The sequence below is a fragment of the Mandrillus leucophaeus genome, unplaced genomic scaffold (genome assembly GCF_000951045.1).
Source record: "Mandrillus leucophaeus isolate KB7577 unplaced genomic scaffold, Mleu.le_1.0 Scaffold35, whole genome shotgun sequence".
NCBI lineage: Eukaryota > Metazoa > Chordata > Mammalia > Primates > Cercopithecidae > Mandrillus > Mandrillus leucophaeus.
The window spans coordinates 157293-182758 of NW_012103698.1; the positions used below are offsets into that span (position 1 = coordinate 157293).

General features: G+C 40.2%; 1 protein-coding gene across 4 annotated transcripts in view; it reads left to right on the plus strand.

The window, feature by feature from the left end:
* Positions 1-25466, plus strand: part of TP53BP1 (tumor protein p53 binding protein 1) — a 109483-nt gene that overhangs the window by 51017 nt on the left and 33000 nt on the right. For all 4 annotated transcript variants that reach the window (XM_011989204.1, XM_011989201.1, XM_011989202.1 and 1 more), the window contains exons 12-15: positions 9778-11104; positions 18421-18540; positions 19314-19517; positions 23988-24045. In XM_011989204.1, the coding sequence (XP_011844594.1) occupies positions 9778-11104; positions 18421-18540; positions 19314-19517; positions 23988-24045 (1709 nt within the window). The remainder of the gene's footprint in view (positions 1-9777; positions 11105-18420; positions 18541-19313; positions 19518-23987; positions 24046-25466) is intronic.

Sequence of the window (25466 nt, forward strand, 5' to 3'; positions counted from 1 at the left end):
TAAATCATAATTTTGTTTAGATTATTACTGAGTTTACATTATCGCTATGTAAACAGTTCACTGCAGAGCCTATGACATATTATGATTATTTTTTCATGTTTCTGTAATTTGTTTTCTCTGAAATTGTACTTGGGCTTTTTTATTTAGTTTTCTGTGACTCTCATTAAATCAACCCTAGACTCTCCACCAATTGTCAGAAACTCCTTTCAGGATGTTGAAGAGCCTTAGACTTTCTGTTTCATCTTTTTGGAGAAACTTCTTTTGGACCCTCCTGATTTCTAATCTGTACTGTTGCCCTCTATTCCTGGTGCATAACTGTTACCTCCCTTCACTGTCATCCTTGGAGATTCTCCTTACCTGTCTTTGTGTTGGATACCTCTTGGGTTTCATATCTTCTTGCTTAGTTTACTCCCTCATTTTGGTGGGGGACATTGTTTAGTAGCTTTTATTCTGCTATCACACTTGATTTGTAGTTTGCAGGAGCATAGAATTCTAGATGGGAAATAATTTTCCTTTAAAGATTTTGAAGGCATTGCTCTTTTGTCTTCCAACTTCCAGTGCTGCTGTTAGGTATGAGGGCCAGGCCAGCCGTGGTGGCTCATGCCTATAATCTTAGCACTTTGGGAGGCTAAGGTGGGGGGACCACTTGAGGCCAGGAGTTTGAGACCAGCCTGGGCAACATGGCCAGACCCTGTCTCTACCAAAAAAACAAAACAAAACAACACAACAACAACAGCAGCAAAAAACAAAGTGTAAAGGCAATCTGATCTTGACTTTTAGTAGGTGATCTGTTTTTTCTTTACTGGAATCCTGTAGAATTTTCTCTTTGTTCCCAGTGTTCTGAAATTTCCAGACCTTTGGGATAGGTCTATTTTCATTCATTGTATTAGGTACTTGGTAGGCCCTCTCAAGTTTAGAAACTCAGGTCCTTCAGTTCAAAGAAATTTTTTTCTTTAATTTTTTTCCCTTTGTTTTCTCTGTTCCTTTTCTTTTTTTAATGGACTATCTGTTGTTTGGATGTTGAAGCTCCTAGAAGTCTTCTAATTTTATTTTGTCTCCTACTTTTGATCATCTCTGTCTCGTTTTGTTCAACTTTCTGGGTGATTTCTTCAGTCATTAAAAAAACAGTGGCTATATTGAGATGTAATTCACATACCATTCAGTTTACCCATTTAAAGTACACAATCCAGTGGTTTTTAGTATATTAATAGAGTTGTGCAACCATCACCATGATCTAATTTCAGATTAGTTTCATCACCTCCCCCAAACCCATGCCCATTAGCACTCACTCAACCTTTCTTCTACCCCTGGCTCTTAGAGACCACCAGTCTACTTTCTGTCTCTATAGATTTGCCCATTCTGGACGTTTCATATAAATGGAATTACAAACTACATAACCTTTGTGAATGGCTTCTTTCATTTTTTAGCATAATGTTTTCAGGGTTCACCTATGTTGTAGCATGTGTCAGATTTTCATTCCTTTTTTTTTCTGTTGATCTATCCTTGTCTATAAAAAATATAAAGGAAAAAAGAATTTCATTCCTTTATTTATTTTATTTGTTTGTTTGTTTATTTTTCTTTTTGAGATGGAGTTTTGCACTTGTTGCCCTTGCTGGAGTGCAATGGCGTGATCTTGGCTCACCGCAACTTTTGCCTCCCAGGATCAAGCGATTCTCCTGCCTTAGCCTCCTGAGTAGCTGGGATTACAGGCATGTGCCACCACACCTGGCAAATTTTGTATTTTTTTTTTTTTTAAGTAGAGACAGGGTTTCTCTATGTTGGTCAGGCTGGTCTTGAACTCCCGACCTCAGGTGATCCACCCATCTCGGCCTCCCAGAGTGCTGGGATTACAGGCGTGTGTCACCGTGCCTGGCCTTCATTCCTTTTTATTGCTGAATAATACCATTGTGTGGATATGCCACAGTTACTCATCGATTCATCATTTGATGGACATTTGGGTTGTTTCCCCTTTTGGGTATTGTGAATAAGGCTGCTGTGTACATTTACGGACAGGTTTGTGTGTGAACATGGTTTTATTTCTCTTATGTATACTTACAGGTGCAATTGCCCGGTTCAACCATCTTTTAATTCTTCTCTTAGTTATTAATTTCTACTCTTGGGTTTTTAACTTCTAAATTTTTTTTCAGAATATATTTTTTAAATACAATTTCTCTTATTTTATGGATATACTGTCTTATCTCTGTAACAGTATTAATAACAGTTTTCTCCTCTCTGGAGTAGTCACTGTTTCTTCCAGATGGACTTTAGTTTTGTTTGTTTTGATCTCTTTCAAATTAGAGGCTTTCCTCAGATGTCTGGTAATCTTTGTTTATTTGGTGATGTTCAAGAGTGAAATATCAGACAGATGATTAATAGTTCTGAGTTGGTGGTTGGGTCTTCTTGTTTTTGGGATTTGCTGTAATGTGATCCGCAGGGACATTTTATTGGAAGTCCCATAATATCAGTATCTTAATTTATCTTGGCCTGGTCAGATCCCTTAGGAAAATCTCTCATCTCCTATTTGTGGGGTATAGGCTTGGCTGCCATTGTACTAGAAGTCTATTAATGGAAGAGGGCTTTGGGTGGGAAGGGGTTGGGAGACAGGTGCAGGTTTCATTCAATATGTAGATTTTCATTTAATCTCCCTATTTTCAGCATTGTACTTCCTGATAACTGTGCCTCTTGTCTGCCAGTCCTGGGACACTCTATTTTGCGCTCTCCAGGGCAGAGGAGGGGCAGGGTGAGATTATGGGAGTTGGAACTGTGATATAACTCTGGGTGTTTCTTGGCTTTCTTCACTGCTGGCTTAGGAATTCAGCTTTCACTCTTCTGTTAAATAGATTACCTTTTCCAGATTTTTTTTTTTGCAGTTATCTTTTCTTCTCTTTTTTTTTTGAGACAGAGTTTCACTTTTGTCGCCCAGGCTGGAGTGCAATGGCGCGATCTCAGCTCACAGCAACCTCCGCTTCCTCAGCTCAAGCGATTCTCCTGCCGCAGCCTCCCAAGTAGCTAGGATTACAGGCATGCACCACTATGCCCGGCTAATTTTGTATTTTTTTAGTAGAGACAGGGTTTCTCCATGTTGGTCAGGCTGGTCTCGAACTCCCGACCTCAGGTGATCCGCCCGCCTCGGCCTCCCAAAGTGCTGGGATTACAGGCATGAGCCACCACGCCCAGCTTTTGTTCTCTTTTTCTTGAAATTTTGTGCTTAAGGAAAATCACTTTACCATTACTTATTGGGATTTCAGAAAACTCTGAATATGTGTATGTTCAGTCCTCCATTTTTGTTAAGTTCCCTACTTTTTTCATTATATGTCAAACTTGTACGTGTTATTCTTAATGGGTAACCCTTGTACATCTATTATTTCTTTTGTACCTTGGTTACTGGAGTCCAAGGCAACCTAATTTTGATGTTAGAAGATTTAAATATGTGTAAAGAGATTATTACTATTCAAGAGAAAATTGGGATAAAGGTAATTTTGTCAATTTTTTTTCTTTCTTTCCTAATAAACTTGTCAATCGCATAGCCTCTTTGACCCTTTACCAGGATATGAGGGATGGGGAGAGGATTAGTAGAACATAGTTTGATAGTTAACATTTTCTCATTCTTGATATATGTATTAATTTTGGTGAGGACAAATTAGACAATTAAATGTTTTCAAACTAGAATAGTGGTGGTGGTGGCACAACATTGTAAATGCACCAAATGCCACTCAATTATTTTATTTTTGTTTTTGTGTGTGTGTGTGTGATTTTTATTTTTTTTTTTGAGATGGAATCTTGCTCTGTCGCCCAGGCTGGAGTGCAGTGGCACAGTCTCAGCTCACTGCAGCCTGTACCTCCTGAGTTTAAGTGATTCTCGTGCCTCAGCACCCCAAGTAGCTGGGACAACGAGTGCACACCACCTTGCCCAGCTCATTTTTGTATTTTTAGTAGAGATGGGGTTTCACCATGTTGGCCAGGCTGGTCTCAAACTTCTGACCTCAAGTGATCTGCCTGCTTTGGCCTCCCAAAGTGCTGGAATTACAGGCGTGAACCACCGCGCCTGGCCTGAATTGTTTAGTTTAAAATGGCTTAATTTTATGTTGTGAGTTTCATTTAAAAAAAGGTATTTATAGCTTTACATTAGTGATGTTTTATCTATGAGCCTTTGTAAAATGACTTATTTTTTGCAACAAGGGAAAAAATACATATTTCTTGCAGAAGATGTGGTAATGCATGGTGGCTTACACCTGTAATCCCAGTGCTTTGGGAGGCCAAGGTGGGAGGATAGCTTGAGTCAGGAGTGTGACAGCAGCCTGGGCAACGTAATGAGACCCCCGTCTCTACCCCCCACCCAAAAAAAAAGATTAGCCAGGTGTGGCAACGTGTGCCTGTAGTCCCAGCTCCTGGCGCAGGGGAGGAGTATGGGCGGGAAGATTGCTTAAGTTCAGGTGTCTGAAGCTGCAGTGAACTATGATTGTGCCACGGCCCTCTGGCCTGGGTGACAAAGCAAGACCCCATCTTGAAGAAAAGAAAAAAGAGAAAATAAGATCATTAGTTATTCTACCTAAGAAATACAACTCTTTTTTTTTTTTTTTTTTAAATGAAGTCTCTCCATGCGCCTGGCAAATTTTTGTGTGTTTTTTTTTTTGAGACGGAGTCTCGCCCTGTCGCCCAGGCTGGAGTGCAGTGGCTGGATCTCAGCTCACTGCAAGCTCCGCCTCGTGGATTTACGCCATTCTCCTGCCTCAGCCTCCCGAGTAGCTGGGACTACAAATTTTTGTGTTTTTAGTAGAGATGGGGTTTCACCTTGTTGGTCAGGCTGGTCTCGAACTCCTGACTTCAAATGATCTACCTGCCTCAGCCTCCCAAAGTGCTGGGATTACAGGCATAAGCCGTCACACCTGGCCAACTCTTAGCTTTTTTTGTTATATGTTTATTAACTAGAATTACGTGAAGATTATATATGATAAAATGTGTAAAAAGAGTATAATGGCCAGGTGCTGTGGCTCACGCTTGTAATCCCAGCACTTTGGCAGGCTGAGGCAGACTGATCACTTGAAGTCAGGAGTTTGAGACCAGCCTGGCCAACATGGTGAAACCCCATCTCTACTACAAAGTACAAAAATTAGCTGGGCGTGGTGGCGGGTGCCTGTAATCCCAGTTACTCTGGAGGCTGAGGCAGGAAAATTACTTGAACCTGGGAGGTGGAGGTTGCAGTGAGTGGAGATGGCGCCACTGCACTTCAGCGTGGGTGATGGAATAAGACTCTGTCTCAAAAAAAAAAAAAAAAAGAAAAAAAAGACTACAATGTATATCCACATAATTTTTTACTAAAATAGAAACTTCTTGCTAGAGCCCAAATGTTTTTTGATCTTTTAGTATTCTTCTGTATACTTTTATGTAGACCATAAAACATTCTATCATGTGATAGATCACAGTTTAAAAATTATTATCTTGGCCGGACGAGGTAGCTCATGCCCGTAATTCCAGCACTCTGGGAGTTTGAGGCGGGCAGATTGCTTGAACCTAGGAGTTCAGGATCAGCCTGGGCAACATGGCAAAATCTCATCTCTACAAAAAGATCTAAAAAATTAGGTGTGGTGGTGTGTGCCTGTATTCCTAGCTACTCGGGAGGCTAAGGTAAGAGAATCACTTGAGTCTAGGAGGTCAAGACTGCAGTGAGCCATGATCGTACTACTGCACTCCAGCCTGGGCAACAGAACAAGACCCTGCCTCAAAATAAATAAATAAATAAATAAAATTCCTATTTGTAACCATTTAAGGTATTTCATATTGTTTCCTATTCTAAATAATAATATAGCAGTGAACCATTTTGTAGGTAAATATTAGTGTGCTTTCATTGATTAATTTCCCAGAAATGGAATTATTGCATTATGGCATATAGGATTTCAGGGCTGTTGTGTTTTCCTAAATTTCCATTCAGAAATGTTGAACCATTTTTTTTTTTTCCCTTTTGAGACAGGGTCTCATTCTGTTGTGCAGGCTGGAGTGCAGTGGCACAATCACTACTCACTGCAGCCTTGACCATCCAGGCTCCCAAGTAGCTGTGACCACAGATGTGTGCCACCACACTCAGCTAATGTTTCTTTTTTTTGGTAGAGACAGGGTTTCACTTTGTTGTGCAGGCTTATCTCAAACTCCTGGGCTCAAGTAATCCTTCTGCCTTGGCCTTCCAAAGTGTTAGGATTATAAGTTAGAGCCACTGCATCTGGCTTGAACCGGTTTATACTCAGTCATATCTGAGAGTATATGAATAGATTCAGACTTATGATCATTGTTACAATCTGATAGGATAAACAAAAATACCAGACATTGAAATACCAGAAGTTATGGAATATACAGAATGCTTGACTGCCCATTTGATTCCTCATTCCCTTAAAAAATCATAGGAAAAAAAGCTTGGGCATGGTGGCTCATACCTGTAATCCTAGCAGTTTGGGAGGCTAAGGTGGGCAGATTGCTCAAGCCCAGGATTTTGAAACAAGCCTGGGCAACAAAACGAGACCCTCTCCACAAAAAATATAAAAATTACCTTGCTTTGGTGGTGCACACTTGTAGTTCCAGCTACTTGGGAGGCTGAGGTGGGAGGATCAATTGAGTCCAAGACGTCAAGGCTGCAATGAGCAATTATTAAGCCGCTGCACTCCAGCCTGGGTGACAGAGCAAGACCTTGTCTCAAAACAAAACAAAACGTAGGAAATGAATGCCTACCCATCTATGTCTGGAGTTTTACATCATTTACGTTAGGCAAAATTACACACTAAATGTAAATTCTTATGTAAAAGCAGCTAAGTTTTATGTTAATGTCTCTTTAAAAATATTGAAGTATTAGTTACATAAAATTGTCATTTTACATGTATGTTTTGATGAATTTTGGCAAATGTGTACAGCTGTGTAACCATCACCACCATCAAAGTAGAGAACAGTTCCCTCACCCTAAAAAGTTTCCTTATAACCTTTTGTGGTTGATCTCCCTGCTGCCCAACATACTCCCTTCTCCTGCCCTAGGCAATCACACATCAGTTTTCTGTCAGTATAGTTTTGGTATTTCAGTAGTTTCAAGTCTGGGCAATATAGCAAGATCCCATTTCTAAAAGACATTTTTAAAATTATCTGGGTGTTGTGGCGCCCAGCTGTATTTCCAGCTACTTGGGAGGCTGAGGTGGGAGATTGCTTGAGCCTAGGAAATTGAGGCTGCAGTGAGCTATGATCTCACTACTGCACTCCAGAGCCTGGGCGACAGAGTGAAGCCTTGTCTTTAAAAAAAAAAAAAAAAATTGCATGTAGCTGAAAGAGTAAAATTCACAACAGAGTCAACCTGCCAGAGTGGAGGCGGAGCTTGCAGTGAGCTGAGATGCGGCCACTGCACTACAGCCTGGGCGACAGAGCGAGACTAAAAAAAAAAAAAAAAAAAAGCATTTCATGTAATTGGAATCAGGAAGTGTGTATGGTCTTTTATTTTTGAGCTCTTTTACTTAGCATATTTTTGAGATTTGCTTGTATTATACATATTCATATTTTATTGCATTTATATTGTTGGATAGTGTTCCATAATATGTGTATCCACAATTTGTTTGTTCATTCACCAATTGATAGGACATTTGGTTCTAGTTTTTGGTTATTTTGAATAATCTAGTCAATTATAATTAATATATGACCATTATATGAGTGAATATATGAATAATTCCCCCATAAATTTATGAATAATAGTCCTATGATCTTTTGCACATCTTTTTTTTGGAGACAGAATCTTGCTCTGTTGCCTAGGCTGGAGTGTAGTGGCGTGATTTTGCCTCACTGCAACCTCTGCCTCCTGAGTTCAAGCAATTCTCGTGCCTCAGCCTCTGGGTAGCTGGGATCATAGGTGTGCACCACTATGCCCAGCTAATTTTTATATTTTTAGTAGGGACGGGGTTTCACCATGTTGGCCAGGCTGGCCTCAAACTCCTGGCCTCAAGAGATCTGCCTGCCTTGACCTCCCAAAGTGTTGAGAATACAAATGTGAGCCACCGTGCCTGGCCAGCATGCACATCTTATGAATAATAGTTCTATGATCATTTGGATGCCCATCTTTTCTGTGGGCACATATTTTTATTTTTCTTAGGTAAATGCCTACAAGTAGAATGCCTAGGTTATATAGTAATGAATGTTTCTAAGATACTGCCATACTGTTTTTCCCAAGTGAGTGTAACATTTTGCATTCCCAGCAGCAATGTACGAGGGTTGCAGTTGTTCGCCATCGTTGCTAATCCTTGGTTTTGTGAGCCCCTTTTTTTTTTCCTCTTTTTTTGAGATAGAGCCTTTCTCTGTCACCCAGGCTAGTGTGCAGTGGCACAATCATAGCTCACTGCAGCCTGGACTTCTGTGGCTCAAGTGATCCTTCTGCCTCAGCCTCCCAAGTAGCTGGGACTGTAGGGGCACAATACCATGCCTGGCTAATTTTTAAAGTTTCTGTAGACATGGGGTCTAGCCACGTTGCCCAGGCTGGTCTTGAACTCCTGGACTCAAGCAGTTTTCCCACCTCAACCTCCCAAAGTGCTGGGATTACAGGCGTGAGCCACCACACCTGGCTGAGCCACGATGCCTGGCTGTTTTGTGAACTATTTTAACGTTAGTTTGCTTTTTTTTTTTTTGGAGACAGAGTTTTGCTCTGTCGCCCAGGCTAGAGTGCAATGTCACGATCTCAGCTCACTGCAACTTCTGCCTCCTGGGTTCAAGTGATTCTCCTGCCTCAGCCTTGCGAGTAGCTGGGACTACAGGTGCTCGCCACAACGCCTGGCTAATTTTTGTATTTTTAGTAGAGATGGGGTTTCACCATGTTGGCCAGGCTGGTCTCGAACTCCTGACGTCAGGTGATCTGCCCGCCTTGGCCTTCCAAATTGCTGGGATTACAGGTGTGAGCCACCACGCCTGGCCTATGTTAGTTGCTTTTGTTGCGTGTAGTGGCATTTCATTGTGATTTTAATTTGTATTTCTCTGTTGACTATTGATATTGTAACCTTTGGATTTTATTTTATTTATTTATTATTATTATTATTATTATTATTATTATTTTTTGAGATGGAGTCTTACTCTCTCACCCAGGCTGGAGTGCAGTGGTGCAGTCTCGGCTTACTGCAACCTCAGCCTCCCAGATTCAAGCCTCAGCCTTGCGAGTAGCTGGGACTACAGGTGCTCGCCACAACGCCTGGCTAATTTTTGTATTTTTAGTAGAGATGGGGTTTCACCATGTTGGCCAGGCTGGTCTCGAACTCCTGACCTCAGGTGATCTGCCCGCCTTGGCCTCCAAAGTGTTAGGATTACACCTGTCTCTTATACACATCTAGATGTGTATTCGCCCAGGCTGGAGTGCAGTGGTGCAGTCTCGGCTTACTGCAACCTCAGCCTCCCAGATTCAAGTGATTCTCCTGCCTCAACCTCCCAAGTAGCTGGGATTACAGGTGCCCGCCGCCACGCCTAGCTGATTTTTTGTATTTTCAGTAGAGACGGGGTTTCACTGTGTTGAATGCTAGCATATTTTGAAATCGTGAAGTAAAATGAGTATGTATTCCCACTTTGTGAGAATTGAAATGGGCTGGAGCATGTGCCACTGCTCTTGGCTATCCTAGAGTTCTTTAATTCGTAAATTTGATGTAGAAATTTTATATGAATTTAAAAATTTGATTTAGAAATTTGACTTGATTTAGAAATTTTATATGAATCCAGGGATTAGATATAAAAGATGTATGATCATGTATAAATTACGATTTGTGTCTTTTTATTCTTCCTTAGGACATTTTTATTCCCTCCCCAAGTCTGGAAGAACAATCAAACGATGGGAAGAAAGATGGAGATTTGCATAGTTCATCTTTGACAGTTGAATGTTCTAAAACTTCAGAGATTGAACCAAAGAATTCCCCTGAGGATCTTGGGCTGTCTTTGACAGGGGATTCTTGCAAATTGATGCTTTCTACAAGTGAATATAGTCAGTCCCCAAAGATGGAGAGCTTGAGTTCTCACAGGATCGATGAAGATGGAGAAAACACACAGATTGAGGATACGGAACCCATGTCTCCAGTTCTCAATTCTAAATTTATTCCTACTGAAAATGATAGTATCTTGATGAATCCAGCACAGGATGGTGAAGTACAACTGAGTCAGAATGATGACAAAACAAAGGGAGATGACACAGACACCAGGGATGACATTAGTATTTTAGCCACTGGTTGCAAGGGCAGAGAAGAAACGGTAGCGGAAGATGTTTGTATTGATCTCACTTGTGATTCGGGGAGTCAGGCAGTTCCTTCACCAGCTACTCGATCTGAGGCACTCTCCAGTGTGTTAGATCAGGAGGAAGCTATGGAAATTAAAGAACACCATCCAGAGGAGGGGTCTTCAGGGTCTGAGGTGGAAGAAATCCCTGAGACACCTTGTGAAAGTCAAGGAGAGGAACTTAAAGAAGAAAATATGGAGAGTGTCCCATTGCACCTTTCTCTGACTGAAACTCAGTCCCAAGGGTTGTGTCTTCAAAAGGAAAGCCCCAAAAAAGAATGCTCAGAAGCTATGGAAGTTGAAACCAGTGTGATTAGTATTGATTCCCCTCAAAAGTTGGCGATACTTGACCAAGAATTGGAACATAAGGATCAGGAAGCTTGGGAAGAAGCTACTTCAGAGGACTCCAGTGTTGTCATTGTAGATGTGAAAGAGCCATCTCCTAGAGTTGATGTTTCTTGTGAACCTTTGGAGGGAGTGGAGAAGTGCTCAGATTCCCAGTCATGGGAGGATGTTGCTCCAGAAATAGAACCATGTGCTGAGAATAGATTAGATACCAAGGAAGAAAAGAGTGTAGAATATGAAGGAGTTCTGAAATCAGGAACTGCAGAAGCAGAACCTGTAGAGGAAGACTCTTCACAGCCTCCCTTACCTTTAGTTAGAGCAGATGATCCTCTGAGACTTGACCAGGAGTTGCGGCAGCCCCAAACTCAGGAGAAAACAAATAATTTGTTAACAGAAGACTTAAAAATGGCTAATGCAAAGCAGCTAAGCTCAGGTGCAGAGGCCCAGAAGCTGGGGAAGCCCTCTGCCCATGCCTCACAAAGCTTCTGTGAAAGTTCTAGTGGTGAGTGTGATTGTAGATTATTCTGTCTCCACCTACATTATAATTTGGAATGGAAAGTTGGCGAGAACTGCATGCTTATGTCAGGAGTGAACATTATCTTTAGTTTATGTTTATGAACAACCAATAATAATTGGGAAATTAAATTTTTTGGAATGCTTTTTTTTTTTTGAGATGGAGTCCCGCTCTGTTGCCCAGGCTAGAGTACCGCTAGTGGTGCGGTCTCAGCTCCCTGCAACCTCCACCTCCCGGGTTCAAGTGATTTCTCGTGCCTCAGTCTCCCAAGTAGCTGGGACTATAGACGCATGCCACTGTCTGGCTAATTTTTGTGTATTTTTAGTAGAGGTGGGGTTTCACCATGTTAGCCAGGCAAGTCTCGAACTCCTGACTCAAGGGATCCACCTGCCTTGGCCTTTCAAAGTGCTGGGATTACAGGGATGAGCCACCACACCCAGCCTGGATTGTATTTTTTTAATAGCTGTAAGTATTTGTGCAATTAGAGATATTTGAGGTTTATCAGCTTTATAACTTAGGACTACTTGGTAAAAAATATTTAGAAATTGTGCCAATCTGTTTTTTTCGACTTAGATTGTATCCTTGCTCTGTGTGTATAGATTTTGACATTTGCCTTGAAATAGAAGGATCTTTTTTGATTAACTGTATGTGGTCAAATCACATTAAGAACTGTTGATGAGTATCCTGTTAATTAGTTATTTCCTTTTTATGGGCATTAAGTAAAGTTTCTAAACTTAGTTCAAAAAATACAAGTCTCTTAAACCTGAAACTGGAAAACGTATTAGTTCTTGTTCTTTATTTTATGAAATTTAGCATGAAAACATAGATTACTTTCTAAGTATTTGTAGGCTGGGTGCAGTGGCTCACGCCTGTAATCCTAACGCTTTGGGAGGCCAAGGTGGGCGGATTACCTAAGCTCAGGAGTTTGAGACCATCTTGGGTAACATGGTGAAACTCATCTCTACTAAAATACAAAAAATTAGCCAGGTGTGGTGTCATGTGTACCGGTAGTTCCAGCTACTTGGGAGGCTGAGGCACGAGAATTGCTTGAACCTGAGAGGCAGAGGTTGCAGTGAGCCGAGATCATGCCACTGTGCTGGAACCTGGGCGCCAGAGTGAGACTCTGTTTCCCAAAAATAAAATAAAATAATTTGTAGAGTATGACATTAGCTGAAAATAATTCAATCTTTGTGAATCCTTAGAGATAGTATAATGTAGGCCAGGCGTGGTGGCTCACGCCTGTAATCCCAGCACTTTGGGAGGCGGAGGCCGGCAGATCACCTAAGGTCGGACGTTTGAGACTAGCCTGACCAACTTGGATAAACCCTGTCTTTACTAAAAACACAAAATTAGCCAGATGTGTTGACAGGCACCTGTAATCCCAGCTACTCGGGAGGCTGAGACAGGAGAATCACTTGAACCTGAGAGGTGGAGGTTGCAATGAGCCGAGATCGCGCCATTGCACTCCATCCAGCCTGGGCAACAAGAGCAAACTCTGTCTCAAAAAAAAAAAAAAAAAAAAAAGGCCAGGCACGGTGGCTCACGCCTATAATCCCAGTACGTTGGGAAGCCCAGGTGGGCGGATCACGAGGTCAGGAGATCGATACCATCCTGGCTAACACGGTGAAACCCTGTCTCTACTAAAAATACAAAAAATTAGCCGGGTGTTGTGGCGGCTACCTATAGTCCTAGCTACTCCGGAGGCTGAGGCAGGCGAGTGGCGTGAACCTGGGAGGCGGAGCTTGCAGTGAGCTGAGATTGAGCCACTGCATTCCAGCCTGGGCAACAGAGTGAAACTCTGTCTCAAAAAAAAAAAAAAGAGTTAATATAATGTAAAATCAAAACAAGCTCCAAAAACAAAGTAAGAACAAGACACAAACTTAAGAAAACAAGTTTCTAGGATGAAATGAAAAAACAGTATTTGGCAAGTTTATATATGATAGTGACCATATTTTTTGGTTTGCCTGGAACAGTCCCTTTTTTCTTTTTTTTTTTTGAGATGGAGTCTTGCTCTGTTGCCAGGCTGGAGTGCAGTGGCACAATCTCGGCTCACTGAAACGTCTGCCTGCCAGGTTCAAGCGATTCTCCTGCCTCAGCCTCCTGAGTAACATGCAGGTGCATGCTACCACGCCCAGCTAATTTTTGTATTTTTAGTAGAGATGGGGTTAGTACTTCTCTTGCTAACATGGTGAAACCCCATCTCTACTAAAAATACAAAAATTAGCCTGGAATGATGACGGGCGCCTGTAATCCCAGCTACTCTGGAGGCTGAGGCACGAGAAGCCGAGATTGCACCGCTGCATTCCAGCCTAGGTGACAGAGCGAAACTCCGCCTCAAAAAAAAAGTTGTCCCTATTTATTAGCTTTTATATTTAGCACTTTTTAAAATCTTGAGAATAAGAAATGTTAGAGCTGAAAAGGAAATGAGGGGTTATTGGATTTAGTGTCTTTTTAACGTCTTTTGGCTAGTTAATGATAGAGGTGGGACTAGAACCTAGGTCTCCTGATCCTGGCTGTGCTTTTTCTTCCTGAAAAACTAAGACTTAATACAGTTTATTTGATTTTGAAGAGCTGTAGTGAAGAATAAAGTGAATAATCTAAAATTCTGTAATAGAGTATTTTGGTAATTGTATTACATTTAAATGCTGCTAATGACCTGTGCCAACAAAATATCAGGTCTTGTTGATTGTTTTAATGTAGTTATTTTGGAGTACTTTTAAGTTATATGCAAAAGAAGCTTCTAAAGCATTGAGATATTCTATTATTTTAAATTATCCTTCATGAATTCTTGTTTACATTGTTAATTGGCAGAGTCAGCTTTTTTTGCCATAGTAAAACTTACTATTTTATTAATATTATTACTATCCAGATTATTGAAAATGCTAGTGCTTTTGTGTTTATTTCATGATTTTAGTTCTGGGGCAAACAAAAAGCAATGAAGACAGTGGTTGGAAAATAGTATTTATGAGGAGAAGTTAAAGAAATAAAAATAATTTTAACTATAAATTAGAACATGAAGGGAGAATAATAGCTTTTTGTCTTTTTTTTTTTTTTTGAACCATTATCTCACTCTGTTGCCCAGGCTGGAGTGCAGTGGCACCATCAGTGCTCACTACAGCCTTGACCTCCTGGGCTCAAGTGATCCTCTCACCTCAGCCCCCCACCCCAAGAAGCTGGGACTACAGGCGTATACCAGCATGCTTGGCTAATTTTTTGTAGAGATAGGGTTTTGCCATGTTGCCCAGGCTGATCTCAAATTCTTGGATTCAGGCAATCCACCCACCTTGGCCTCCCAGAGTGCCAGGATTACAGGTATGAGCCACCGTGCTCAACCGAGAATAATAGTTTTTAACTTAGAGAATTGTATAAATCATTCAGAAGAGCATTGCAAAAAGAACAGAAAAATATTATTTTATACTTAAAAATATAGTTGTTTAAAGTTGCTAAATGTTGAGAGACTAATTTTATTTTTATTTTTATTTTTTTGGAACAGAGTCTTGCTCTGTTGCCCAGACTGGAGTGCAGTGACATGATCTCGGCTCACTGCAACCTCCGCCTCCCAGGTTCAAGTGATTCTTGTGCCTCAGCCTCCTGAGTAGCTGGAATTACAGGCATGTGCCACCATGCCTGGCTAATTTTTGTATTTTTAGTAGAGACAGGATTTTGCCATGTTGGCCAGGCTGGTCTCGAACTCCTGGCCTCAAGGATTCCACCTGCCTTGGCCTCCCAAAGTGCTGGGATTACAGGTATGAGCTACTGGGCCTGGCCAAATTTAAATGATAGTAATCTAAAAAATAACGGTTCTTCAGTCTGAAAAGACAGAATGAAAACTATGAATTGGGAGAGTTTTGCATTTGTTCATCTACTAAGAAGAGCACTTTTTTGTTGTTAATAGATTTATTGATTTTTAAAAAAGATAGATGCTTGGCCAGGCATGGTGGTGTGCACGCGTAATTCCAGCTACTCAGGAGGCTGAGGCATGAGAATCACTTGAACCCGGGAGGCGGAGGTTGCAGTGAGCTGAGATTGCACCCCTGCACTTTAGCCTGCGCGACAGAGTGAGACCCTGTCTCAAATAAATAAGTAAATAAATAAATACGTAAATAATGCATGCTTAATTTTGAAAAACATTCAAACAATACAAAGTAGAGATTGTGAATGGGGAGGGTGTGGGGAGAGGGAGTTGGAAGGAAAAGAGAGAGTGAGTACAGAGAGGGAGAGAGAATTACTTTAAATGTCTCCATTTATAGATAACTTATCACTGTTAGCAGTTTGGAGACTTCTTCAAGTATCTGTCTATGGAGAGTTCCTCTTAAACTCGAAAAAAAGCAAGATGGTGCTTGGAAACCCAATCTTATTCAACACAGAACAAATATTTGGTGGGTTGATGATGTGAAAAACTGTAATGAGTTCAGTAAGTCTTTAATTAAATCCATAAGTAATAGTCTGTAATAGTTAATAATGATCAGGGCAGCTAGATGTGTTTTAGGCTCTAGTTATAACCTTTATTGGCTTACTTGATAAAATGCCATCTTAATTGGCTATTAATGTCAGAGGCAGACTTTTAGGGTAGACTTTTCATGCATGATATCGCCTGATATATAAATTCTTACATTTTTAACTAGATGACTTTTAATCAATTCTTAGATGTAACCAGTTCTTTTAAGAACAAAGAAGAAAAATGGGTTTAAAACTATAACAGAAAATTAGGAGAGACCTTCTTAACATTTAGAGTTTTAAATACTGCTTTGGAGTTATTCTCTAAAGTCCTTAAAGGACATACTCCCACTCAGGTGGTTTCAAAATTAGTATTGAGTCTCCTTTTTCCTCATTTGTATCCTTCTTCATTGTTTGGTATGCTGACATACAACATGATAGCCCATGATTATCTGGAAAAACAAGAAGGGTTTGATGATTTAAATAATGTAGGAGTGCTAAATGTTAGAGAAATAATGGAATATGTGGAAAATTCCATAAATCTAAAAGGATAAACTATGCCAGCAAATGTAGTTTTAAGGATTTGGCAATAATTTGAGTAGATTGGTGGTGTTCCAGATGAAGGAACAAAAGCATAGAAATGGGAAACGTTTGGAGGACATTGAATAGAAGCTTTATGAACGTTAATAATTAAAGAAAAACTGGAGATATAGGCTGCTACTAGTTAGTTGAATGCTGACTGTAGAGTTAGGAATTTGTCTTCTAGTGAAAACCTTGGAGGTTTTTGACCAGGAGCTAACAAAGCCATGTTTTCTAGGAAGGCTGCTTTGGTTACAGTGTGCAAAGAGAATGGGGGTTAGGGAGAGTGGGAGACTTTAGGCAGAGGAAGTGATTGATAGGCTATGGTAATAACCCAGGAATGAGGCATTGGAGACCTGAGGAGAGTAGTGGCAGTGCTGTCCCTAGGGCCTGTAAAAGTCTCAGTTTTCCATTAGGTTATAGTAATGCAGTTAGATAAATGGTGCTACAATTACTTTTCATAAGTTTTATGTAATACTGTGCAAAGGAAACCTTGTTACAGGGATATATTTTCAGCAATTAATGCTTGCATATAGTATTTGCATAATATAATATGTCACATAGAAAGGTCTGCTTAAAGATTTCACGCACATTTTCAGAAGTCTGGAATGTATGAGGCTTTGCAAGGTGTTTTTTAAGTTTCTGTATCTCTTCTAAGTTCTTTATTAGAACAACTTGCTTTATAAGGGGCTACCGCAGAATGAATGCTTATCTACCTGACCCATTTCTCTTTTTTCTGTAACTATGGTGGATGTCTTTGCCAGTTAGATGTAATGTTGAGATTCTTCATTCATACTGTTTACAGGTTTTTTGTTTTTGTTTTGAGGCAGGGTCTCACTCTGTCATCCAGGCTGTAGTGCAGTGGCACCACCTTGGCTTACTGCAACCTCCGCCTCCTAGGTTCAAGCAGTTCTCCTGCCTCAGCCTCCCGAGTAACTGGGATTACAGGCACCTGCCACTACGCCCAACTAATTTTTGTATTTTTAGTGGAGACGGGGTTTCCTTATTTTGGCCAGGCTGGTCTCGAACTCCTGACCTCAAGTGATCCATCCGCCTTGGCCTCCCAAAGTGCTGGGATTACAGGTGTGAGCCATGGTACCTGGCCCCTCTTTACAGTTTCTTTAGCTGAGCATATGTACTTTAATCCTTTATTTCTAAAGACCATTTCTTTTTCTCTTTTTATCTCCTCAGATTACTAATTCATTTTCTCTTACATGTAGATGTAAGAGATTTTTGTTTTGTTTTGTTTTAAAGGAAAAAATTATCACGGTGCTTGCTATTAAAGATAGGAGTAGAAAAAGATGAAAGAAACAAACTACTTTCGTAAGTAGTAGTGTCTGAGTATGCCAGATTATAGTTAATTTGAGCCATCCCAGGAAAGTAAGAAGAAATTTTCATTAGTTTTAAGAGGGCAGTCTGGCGCAATTCTTACTTTCTCCCAAATGTATCATTTTATTAAAAGAGAGAAATTAGGAATTTAGAAAATGTGATTTTTTGACAGTTTTCTAGTTCTGATTAGCAAAAATTTGGAACTGAGACCTAGGTAGAAAGTAGCTTTATGTCTTGACAAATATTTTCTATTTATAATAATTTAATAACTAAAATGTGTACACTGGTGATGTTTATATATGAGGGATTTACTGTTGTGCAGAGATTTAGGTATGAACATTACACTTTGGCCTAGAGCAAATGCTGGTCAGTACTGCTGAACCATGAAACCCTTAGATTTCTATGCTAGAACCAGTCAGTATCTTGAAGTCCTTTAACCTGTGAGATCCTCTGTCATCTCTTTGATTAGATTGTACATTGTAAGTATTAATTTCTGACTTTGCTTTGGAGAATCCTACAGACTATTAAGGCATATAAACAAACTCCTTAGGTTAGCATTGCACAAAATTATGTTGTTCTGATTTGAAACTGTCCAAATTTGTATTGCTAAATATCCCCTGATGTACTGTCTTGGAGCTCAAATGTTTGGGTTCCTTTTGACTCCAGGTTCCTCAGGTCCTGCAGACTTTGGGCTTTCCTTATTTGCCTGTCCTCTAGTTGTCTACTTTGTGTCAGTACTATAGTTGTTGACTGTGAAGAGAGCAGAGACAATAGAAGGGAGCTAGTCAGGAGGCCTGGTGAGGGTGGTGGGAATGAGACAGAATTTGAGAGCAAAGGAAAAAAGTAATTGAAATATTTCTTGCAGGTCTCATTATTTTTGCTTATTTTATACCTCTGGTTTTTTTTTTTTAAATCATTTTTTCTTTCTTTTTTCTTTTCTTTTTTTTTTTTTCTTTCAGAAACCCCATTTCATTTCACTTTGCCTAAAGAAGGTGATATCATCCCACCATTGACTGGTGCAACCCCACCTCTTATTGGGCACCTAAAATTGGAGCCCAAGAGACACAGTACTCCTATTGGTGAGTGAATAAAAAGTAACGATGTTTAAGGCAGAATTTCTGAGATATCATTCTTTACACAAGTGATACTTTAGATCTGAGGAGTTGGGCCTGGCTGGTAAGGTTGATTTTTGTTTTAGGGAGAATAGGGTTATGAAGTCTGGTTCTGTGATTTTACTACTAGGAGATGAGGGGTAAAGAGAGGAAGGAAAGAAAGGGTGGAGGGAAGTAAGAAAGAAAGAGAATACTTAAAAGGATTTTCTCTTATTACTTGCAAAGCAGTAGAATCTGACTGCTAAGTAGTGATAAAGCTGTTTTACAAGGAAGGAACAGGAAGTAGGGTAGAAGTACTATTTATTCAATACCTTGGCTAATTAATCAGTCTGCTGCTTGACAGGGCAAGAAAACTTAGATCCTCCTTCCCTGAAGCAGCCAGTAGTCTTCTACATTAACCTATTTGTTTTCTCTAGTCAGTGCTGGGAGGTAACAATCATGCCGTCTGGAGTCTCCTGCTACCTATGCCTGATGCTGGCAGATGTGGGTTGGCTGAGGGCTCATGCAGCATCCTTTGTCCAGATGCAGAAGTGGAACTGAATCCTGTTGCTCCTCTTAAGACCAGGTGTCAATACTAGTTCGTAGTTGTTGATACTTATGACAGGGATCTATCCTAGGAACCTCCTTCAATCCTGCAGAGCTGTGGAGCCAAACAGGCAAATTGATGACCTTGAATTGCTGTTTTTTGTTTTTGTATTTTAGTGTTCTTTTTTTCTTCCTCCCTGCCTCCCTTCTTTCAGGTATTAGCAACTATCCAGAAAGCACCATAGCAGCCAGTGATGTCATGTCTGAAAGCATGGTGGAGACCCATGATCCCATACTTGGGAGTGATAAAGGGGATTCTGGGGCTGCCCCAGACATGGATGATAAATTATGTCTAAGAATGAAACTGGTTAGTCCTGAGACTGAGGCGAGTGAAGAGTCTTTGCAGTTCAACCTGGAAAGTAAGTTTTATGTTAATCTTCGGTAATTAGTACCTGCAGATCATATGGGGAATATTGATTATAATCTAGTTATAATAATTGATACTTTTATATTTATAAATGTATTTGTAAAGTCTTACACCCATAGATTTAATTCTTTGCTTTTGGCCAGCCTGTCATGTTGCTAAAGATACTCTTTTATAATCTCCATGTTATAACTTGTTTCTATTAAGTCTGTTTCTATGTAATTGGTTTCCCTATTCAGAAAGACTTCAGAATAGGGTAGAAAACTTTAGGACTGTGGATTCACATTGCAGATTAATGCTGATGCTTTCTCACATGAATTAGAAGTTGTTTGGTAGGGCTAGAATAAAGAGAAGATACAAGGGAGGGATGCAAAGTAGGGACCAGATGCTGAAAGGCTTTTTACTTCATGCTGAGAAGCCGAAGAATTTTAGGCAAGGGAGTAATATGATCAGATTTGCCTTTAAAAGAAGCGTCAGCTGAGTCTTTCAAAACCTTGTGCCTTTGTGCATGATGGTTCCTTTCCTTGCATTTTCCATATTCTGTTCTCCTGCCTGGTAAATTCTACCCAGTCTTTAACCAGCAAGTGAGGTCATTGGTAGTGGGACTGGAGATGAGGGATGAATTTGAGGGGTGAGTAGGCAGAACCATGGCTCCAGATGAATATGGAAGTAAAGGGGAGAAAAAAATAGAGAATGACTCTTCACATATACTGTATCATCTCATTTCCGTAATAGTACTCCCAAGTAGGTATCTGCATTTTCATTTTATTGATGAGAAAACAGAGTAAGAGAGGTTTTTAAGTTCCATGTCTAAGGTCACAATAATTGGTGCTAGTTGGAATTTGAGTCAGACCTAACTCTGAGGCTTATAATTTTTTCATTTCAGGTAGTTTGTAAAAGCTGTTTAAGGAGGATTAGAAGAGGAAGAAATCTCATAAATGAGATTATAAAGGAACGTTCAGAGAGAAGGAGAACTAGGAGGGTGTATGAAGCCATGGAAGCCTATGGAGAGGAGAATTACAAGAAGATAATGTCAGGCACGGGAGCAAGTTTAGTAAGATGTGTCTGAAAATATACTTTGACTTTGGGAATTAGGATCCATTTGGTGACTCTAGCAAGAGCCATTTCAGTGTAGCAGTTGGGGTGGGAGCTATACTGAAAGTAATTGAGGAAGGATGAGGAAGAGGAGATGAGGCTGCACATGTACTCTCTACTTTTGAGAAGTTTATGTGAGAGGAGAAGAGAAAATATGGTGAGTTAGAGGTAAATGCAGGGTTGAGAGAAGATTTGTTATTTTTAGGCTAGGAGAGGCCTGAGCAGGTTTATAGATTTTAACCCACTTATGCCTAATGTTCCACTATTGGAACGTTAAGCTTGTGGGAGTTATTTATATCCTACTGCTCAATGTCATCACCAAAGTCTGATTTTTCACCAAAAAAAATTTGCAACCTCCAGCATAAATGGGTTGAGGAAGGACCCAAAAAAGGGAGGCATAGATTAAAGACGAGGGAATTGGGAGAAACAGTTGATTAATTAAGGCCCTGAAGAAGTTGGGAAGGGAGGCTATTGAAGACTACACAGAATAGGTTGGATAAGCAGGACTTCTCCTTCCCTGAGACCAGAGAAAGGTAATTTTAGCTAATACATTTTTAGCTCTTACTGTATGCCAGGCACTTCACATGTATAGCTCATTAAATCTTATAACAAGCCTATGAACTAGATCCTATTATTATCCTCCTTTTACAGATGAGGAAACTGAGGCACAGGACGGTTGAGCACCTTCGCTAGTCATAGCTAGTAGATGGAGTATCCTGGACACAAGTCCAGGAAGTCTGATTCCAAATCTTAAATGTTGTGGTACTTACTGATTTGAATCTTAGCAACTCAGTAGACTGAGTTAAAGTATTACATGGTTCCATTCTTACTATCATCATCTCTGGAATAAATAAGAGCTTATTGCCAGGCATGGTGGTTGGTGCGCTCCTATAATCCCAGCAATGCCAGAGGCTGAGGTGGGAGGTGTGCTTAAATCCAGAAGTACAAGACCAGTCTGGGCAACATAGTGAGATCTCATCTCAAAAAAATAAAAATTTTTAAAAGGGTTTGTCAAGAGAGAGTATTGATAGCCTTAAATCTTACTTTACCTTTGGATCTGAAATTATAACTAGCTAAGTGTTAGGGATGATTATTATCAGTAAATTTTACTACCTTTCCTAATACCAGGAGCATAGTATCAAGGACTATATTCAGTGTTACTTACATCATTTCATCCTCACAACAAACTTTTGAGATTTGTTGTGTTTTTGTCTTATAGAGGAGGAAACTGAGACTGAAAATGACAAAGTAGTTTACTCCTAGGTTGGACTATTAAGTGCAGTAGCCAGGGTGTGAGCCAGATTTCTGTTTTAGAGCCAGGGCTCCAACTGAACTTCAGCTGCCTCCCCGATGACTGTTTAGATTATGTTGGGTCATGAATATTTTGTAAATATGTTAAAAACATTTAAGGGTTGTTTTCTCTAAGGCTGGTATAAATTTTAAATGAACATATTTTAATCCCTTGAAATTAGTGACATTGTTGTAAGAATATGGGATTCTTTTCAGTATAACCTTTAATTTGTTGCTATATATTCTTGAAAATGTCCTTTTTGTTTCTTTTTTTTTTTTTTTTTTTTTGAGACAGGGCTTCTCTTTATCACTCAGGCTGGAGTGCAGTGGGGTGATCTCGGCTCACTGCAACCTCCATCTCCCAGGCTCAAGCGACCCTCCCACCTTAGCCCCCTGAGTAGCTGGGACTACAAGCACGCCACCACCCATGTCTGGTTAATTTTTGTGTTTATTATAGAGGTGGAATTTTGCCATGTTAGCCAGCTTGGTGTTGAACTCCTGGGCTCAAGCAATCCTTCTGCCTTGGCCTCTCAAAGTATTGGGATTACATGCATGAGCCACGGTGCCTGGCCACCCTTTATTTTTCAAGTTTCTGTCCTAAAGCACTTTGGGAAGAACTTGGGTACCTTCTATTTGTGGGTGCTCTAAAAACGATTTAAAATTAGTTCATCAACCTAAAATATTTTCTACATAGTTTATTAAGTTCTTTCATTTTTAATTTGTTTTTAATATATAAATTTAAAAAAATTTTTTTGGTTTTTAATTTTATATTATTACATAATTTTTTAACTTCTTATATGGGCAGAGATGAATTGGGATTCAGAAGTTTAATTTTCATTTAAGAATGTTACTGCTGGCCAGGCGCGGTGGCTTATGCCTGTAATCCCAGCACTTTGGGAGGCCAAGGCAGGTGGATCACATGAGGTCAGGAGTTTGAGACCAGCCTGGTCAAGATGGTGAAACCCCATCTCTACTAAAAATATAAAAATTAGTCGGGCATGGTGGTGGGCACCTGTAATCCCAGCTACTCGGGAGGCTAAGGCAGCAGAATCTCTTGAACCTGAGAGGCGGAGGTTGCAGTGAGCCAAGATCATGCCACTGCACTCCAGCCTGAGAGACAGAGTGAGACTGTGTCTCAAAAAAAAAAAAAAAAAAAAGAATGTTACTGCTAAGGGCTGGGTGTGGTAGCTCATATGTGTAATCCCAGCACTTTGGGAACCTGAGGCAGGTGGATCACCTGAGGTTGGAAGTTTGAGACCAGCCTGGTCAACATGGTGAAACCCTATCTCTACTAAAAATACAAAAATTAACTGGGTGTGGTGGTGCATGCCTGTGATCCCAGTTACTTGGGAGGGTGAGGCACGAGAATCGCTTGAACCCAGGAGACACAGGTTGCAGCAAGTCAAGATTATACCACTGCACTCTAGCTTGGGCAACAGAGTGAGACCCTGTCTCCAAAAAAAAAAAAAAAGAAAGAAAGAAAAAAAAAAGTTATTCATTATATTGTATTTCTTGCCAAACTTATTACTCTTTTATAGGAAGTTTGAAAGAAAAGTGATTGGTGGAAGTGAGAAAAACTTATACCATTAAATTACAAGAAATCTGGCCTGCACTGCAGCCTGGGTGACAGAGTGAGACTCCGTCTTAAAACAAGCAAAAAACAAGGAATCTGGCAGATCACTTGATTTCAGGAGTTCGAGACCAGCCTGGGAAACATGGCAAAACCCTGTCTTTGCTAAAAAATACAAAAAATTAGCTGGACATGGTGACACATGCCTGTAGTCCCAGCTACTCGGGAGGCTGAGGCACGAGAACTGCTTGAACCTGGGAGGCAGAGGTTGCAGTGAACTGAGATCATGCCACTGCACTCCAGCTTGGGCGATAGAGCGAGACTGTCTCAAAAAAATAAATAAACAAAATTACAAGAAATGTTTGTTTGTTTACACTTACTAGTTTTACTTATTTTTATTTTTGTTATTTGTTGCAAATACTAGTAGAGCAGAGTGAAGGTTTTAGGTGTGATACTAACTAAATTCTGTTTCTCTTTCCTTTCTCTCCTTGGTTTTTTTTTTTTATTCAGAGCCTGCAACTGGTGAAAGAAAAAATGGATCTACTGCTGTTGCTGAGTCTGTTGCCAGGTAACCAAAGCTGGATGCTATTTAGAGTTTAATACGCAGCTACTGATAATGAGGGTAGATGGTTTATCAACAAAGGGAAAAAGTTAAAATAAGAAAGTTAAAATGAGCCTCTTCCATAAAGGATTTAGCAGTGTTTTGAAGGGATCATAGACTTTTTAATTAATACTTTTTTAAGTACAGTGAAGCTTTTTTCTACACCTAGAGCTAAGATAATTGAAATGTCTTTTCTTTTGTTGATGTGAGAGTTCCTCTCCCCACTTTTTTCTGTTGCTGAGACAATAGTCTCCACAATCTCAGGATTGTTGTTCCAATTGATGAGAAAAAGAAGGATTAACGAGATAGCTACAGATCTTGTTCCTTCTGTAATCGCATACTCAGCTGCAGCCTCAGGTCATTTTCTCTTCTGCCTGCCAAATTAACTACTATGTTGAGCGGTTATTTTTGCTTTGTCATGAATGTTGTAATGCTTTGAGGACGAGTATGACCCCATACTGAGGTTTTGGTTGGTAAGCTTTGCCATCTGGTGGCTGTGAGGGTACAATTGTTTCATTTGTGTCTGGCATGTCATCAAGCATGAAAACACTAACAGCAGTTGGTGAAATATAGGCAAGAATTCTTTTTTTATTTTCTTTTTTGAGACAAAATCTTGCTGTGTTGCCAAGACTAGAGGACAGTGGTACGGTCATGGCTCACTGCGACCTCAACATCCTGAGCTCCAGCGATCCTCCTGGCTCAGCCACCTGAGTAGCTGGGGCTACAGGCATGCACCACCTCATCTGGCTAATTTTTGTATTTTTTGTAGAGATGGGGATTTCACTATGTTGCCCAGGCTGGTGTTGAACTCCTGGGCTCAAGTGATCTGCCTGCCTTGACTTCCCAAAGTGCTAGGATTACAGGTGTGAGCCACCATGCCCCACCAAGAATTCTTCAATTAGAGACTAGGCGGGTACTGTAAATGACTAAAGTGGCTAGGTACAAGACAGAGTGTTGAGGACAATGGCAAACTGAATGTATGGTCCATGTGAAAGGGTGTGCCCCACTGAACTCCAGCCAGTAGTTGTCATGAGAGACTGCAAACTTATTGTTGCCACATCTTTGTTTTTAAAAAGAAATCTGGATTTTTAAAAAATAAAATATCAAATAAAAGAGGCCTGTGGACTAAATGTGACTCCTCACTTGTGAGTTTCTGACCTTTTTCAAAGTCTTTTGATCTGTTCCTAGCTATGTCTTAGGGAGGTTAGTTCCTCTCTAGGCTATTGTATATTTAATCTGAAAGATAAGTACCTTAGAGTCCTTTTTCATTTGAAAATCCTTTAATGATATGCAGTCTTAGAAGCTGAAGAAAGTGGAGTGTGTATCTGGTCCATTTGGCTTTAACAGAATTTTTGGCCAGGAATAAGTTGTTATTAGTCTGTACATAT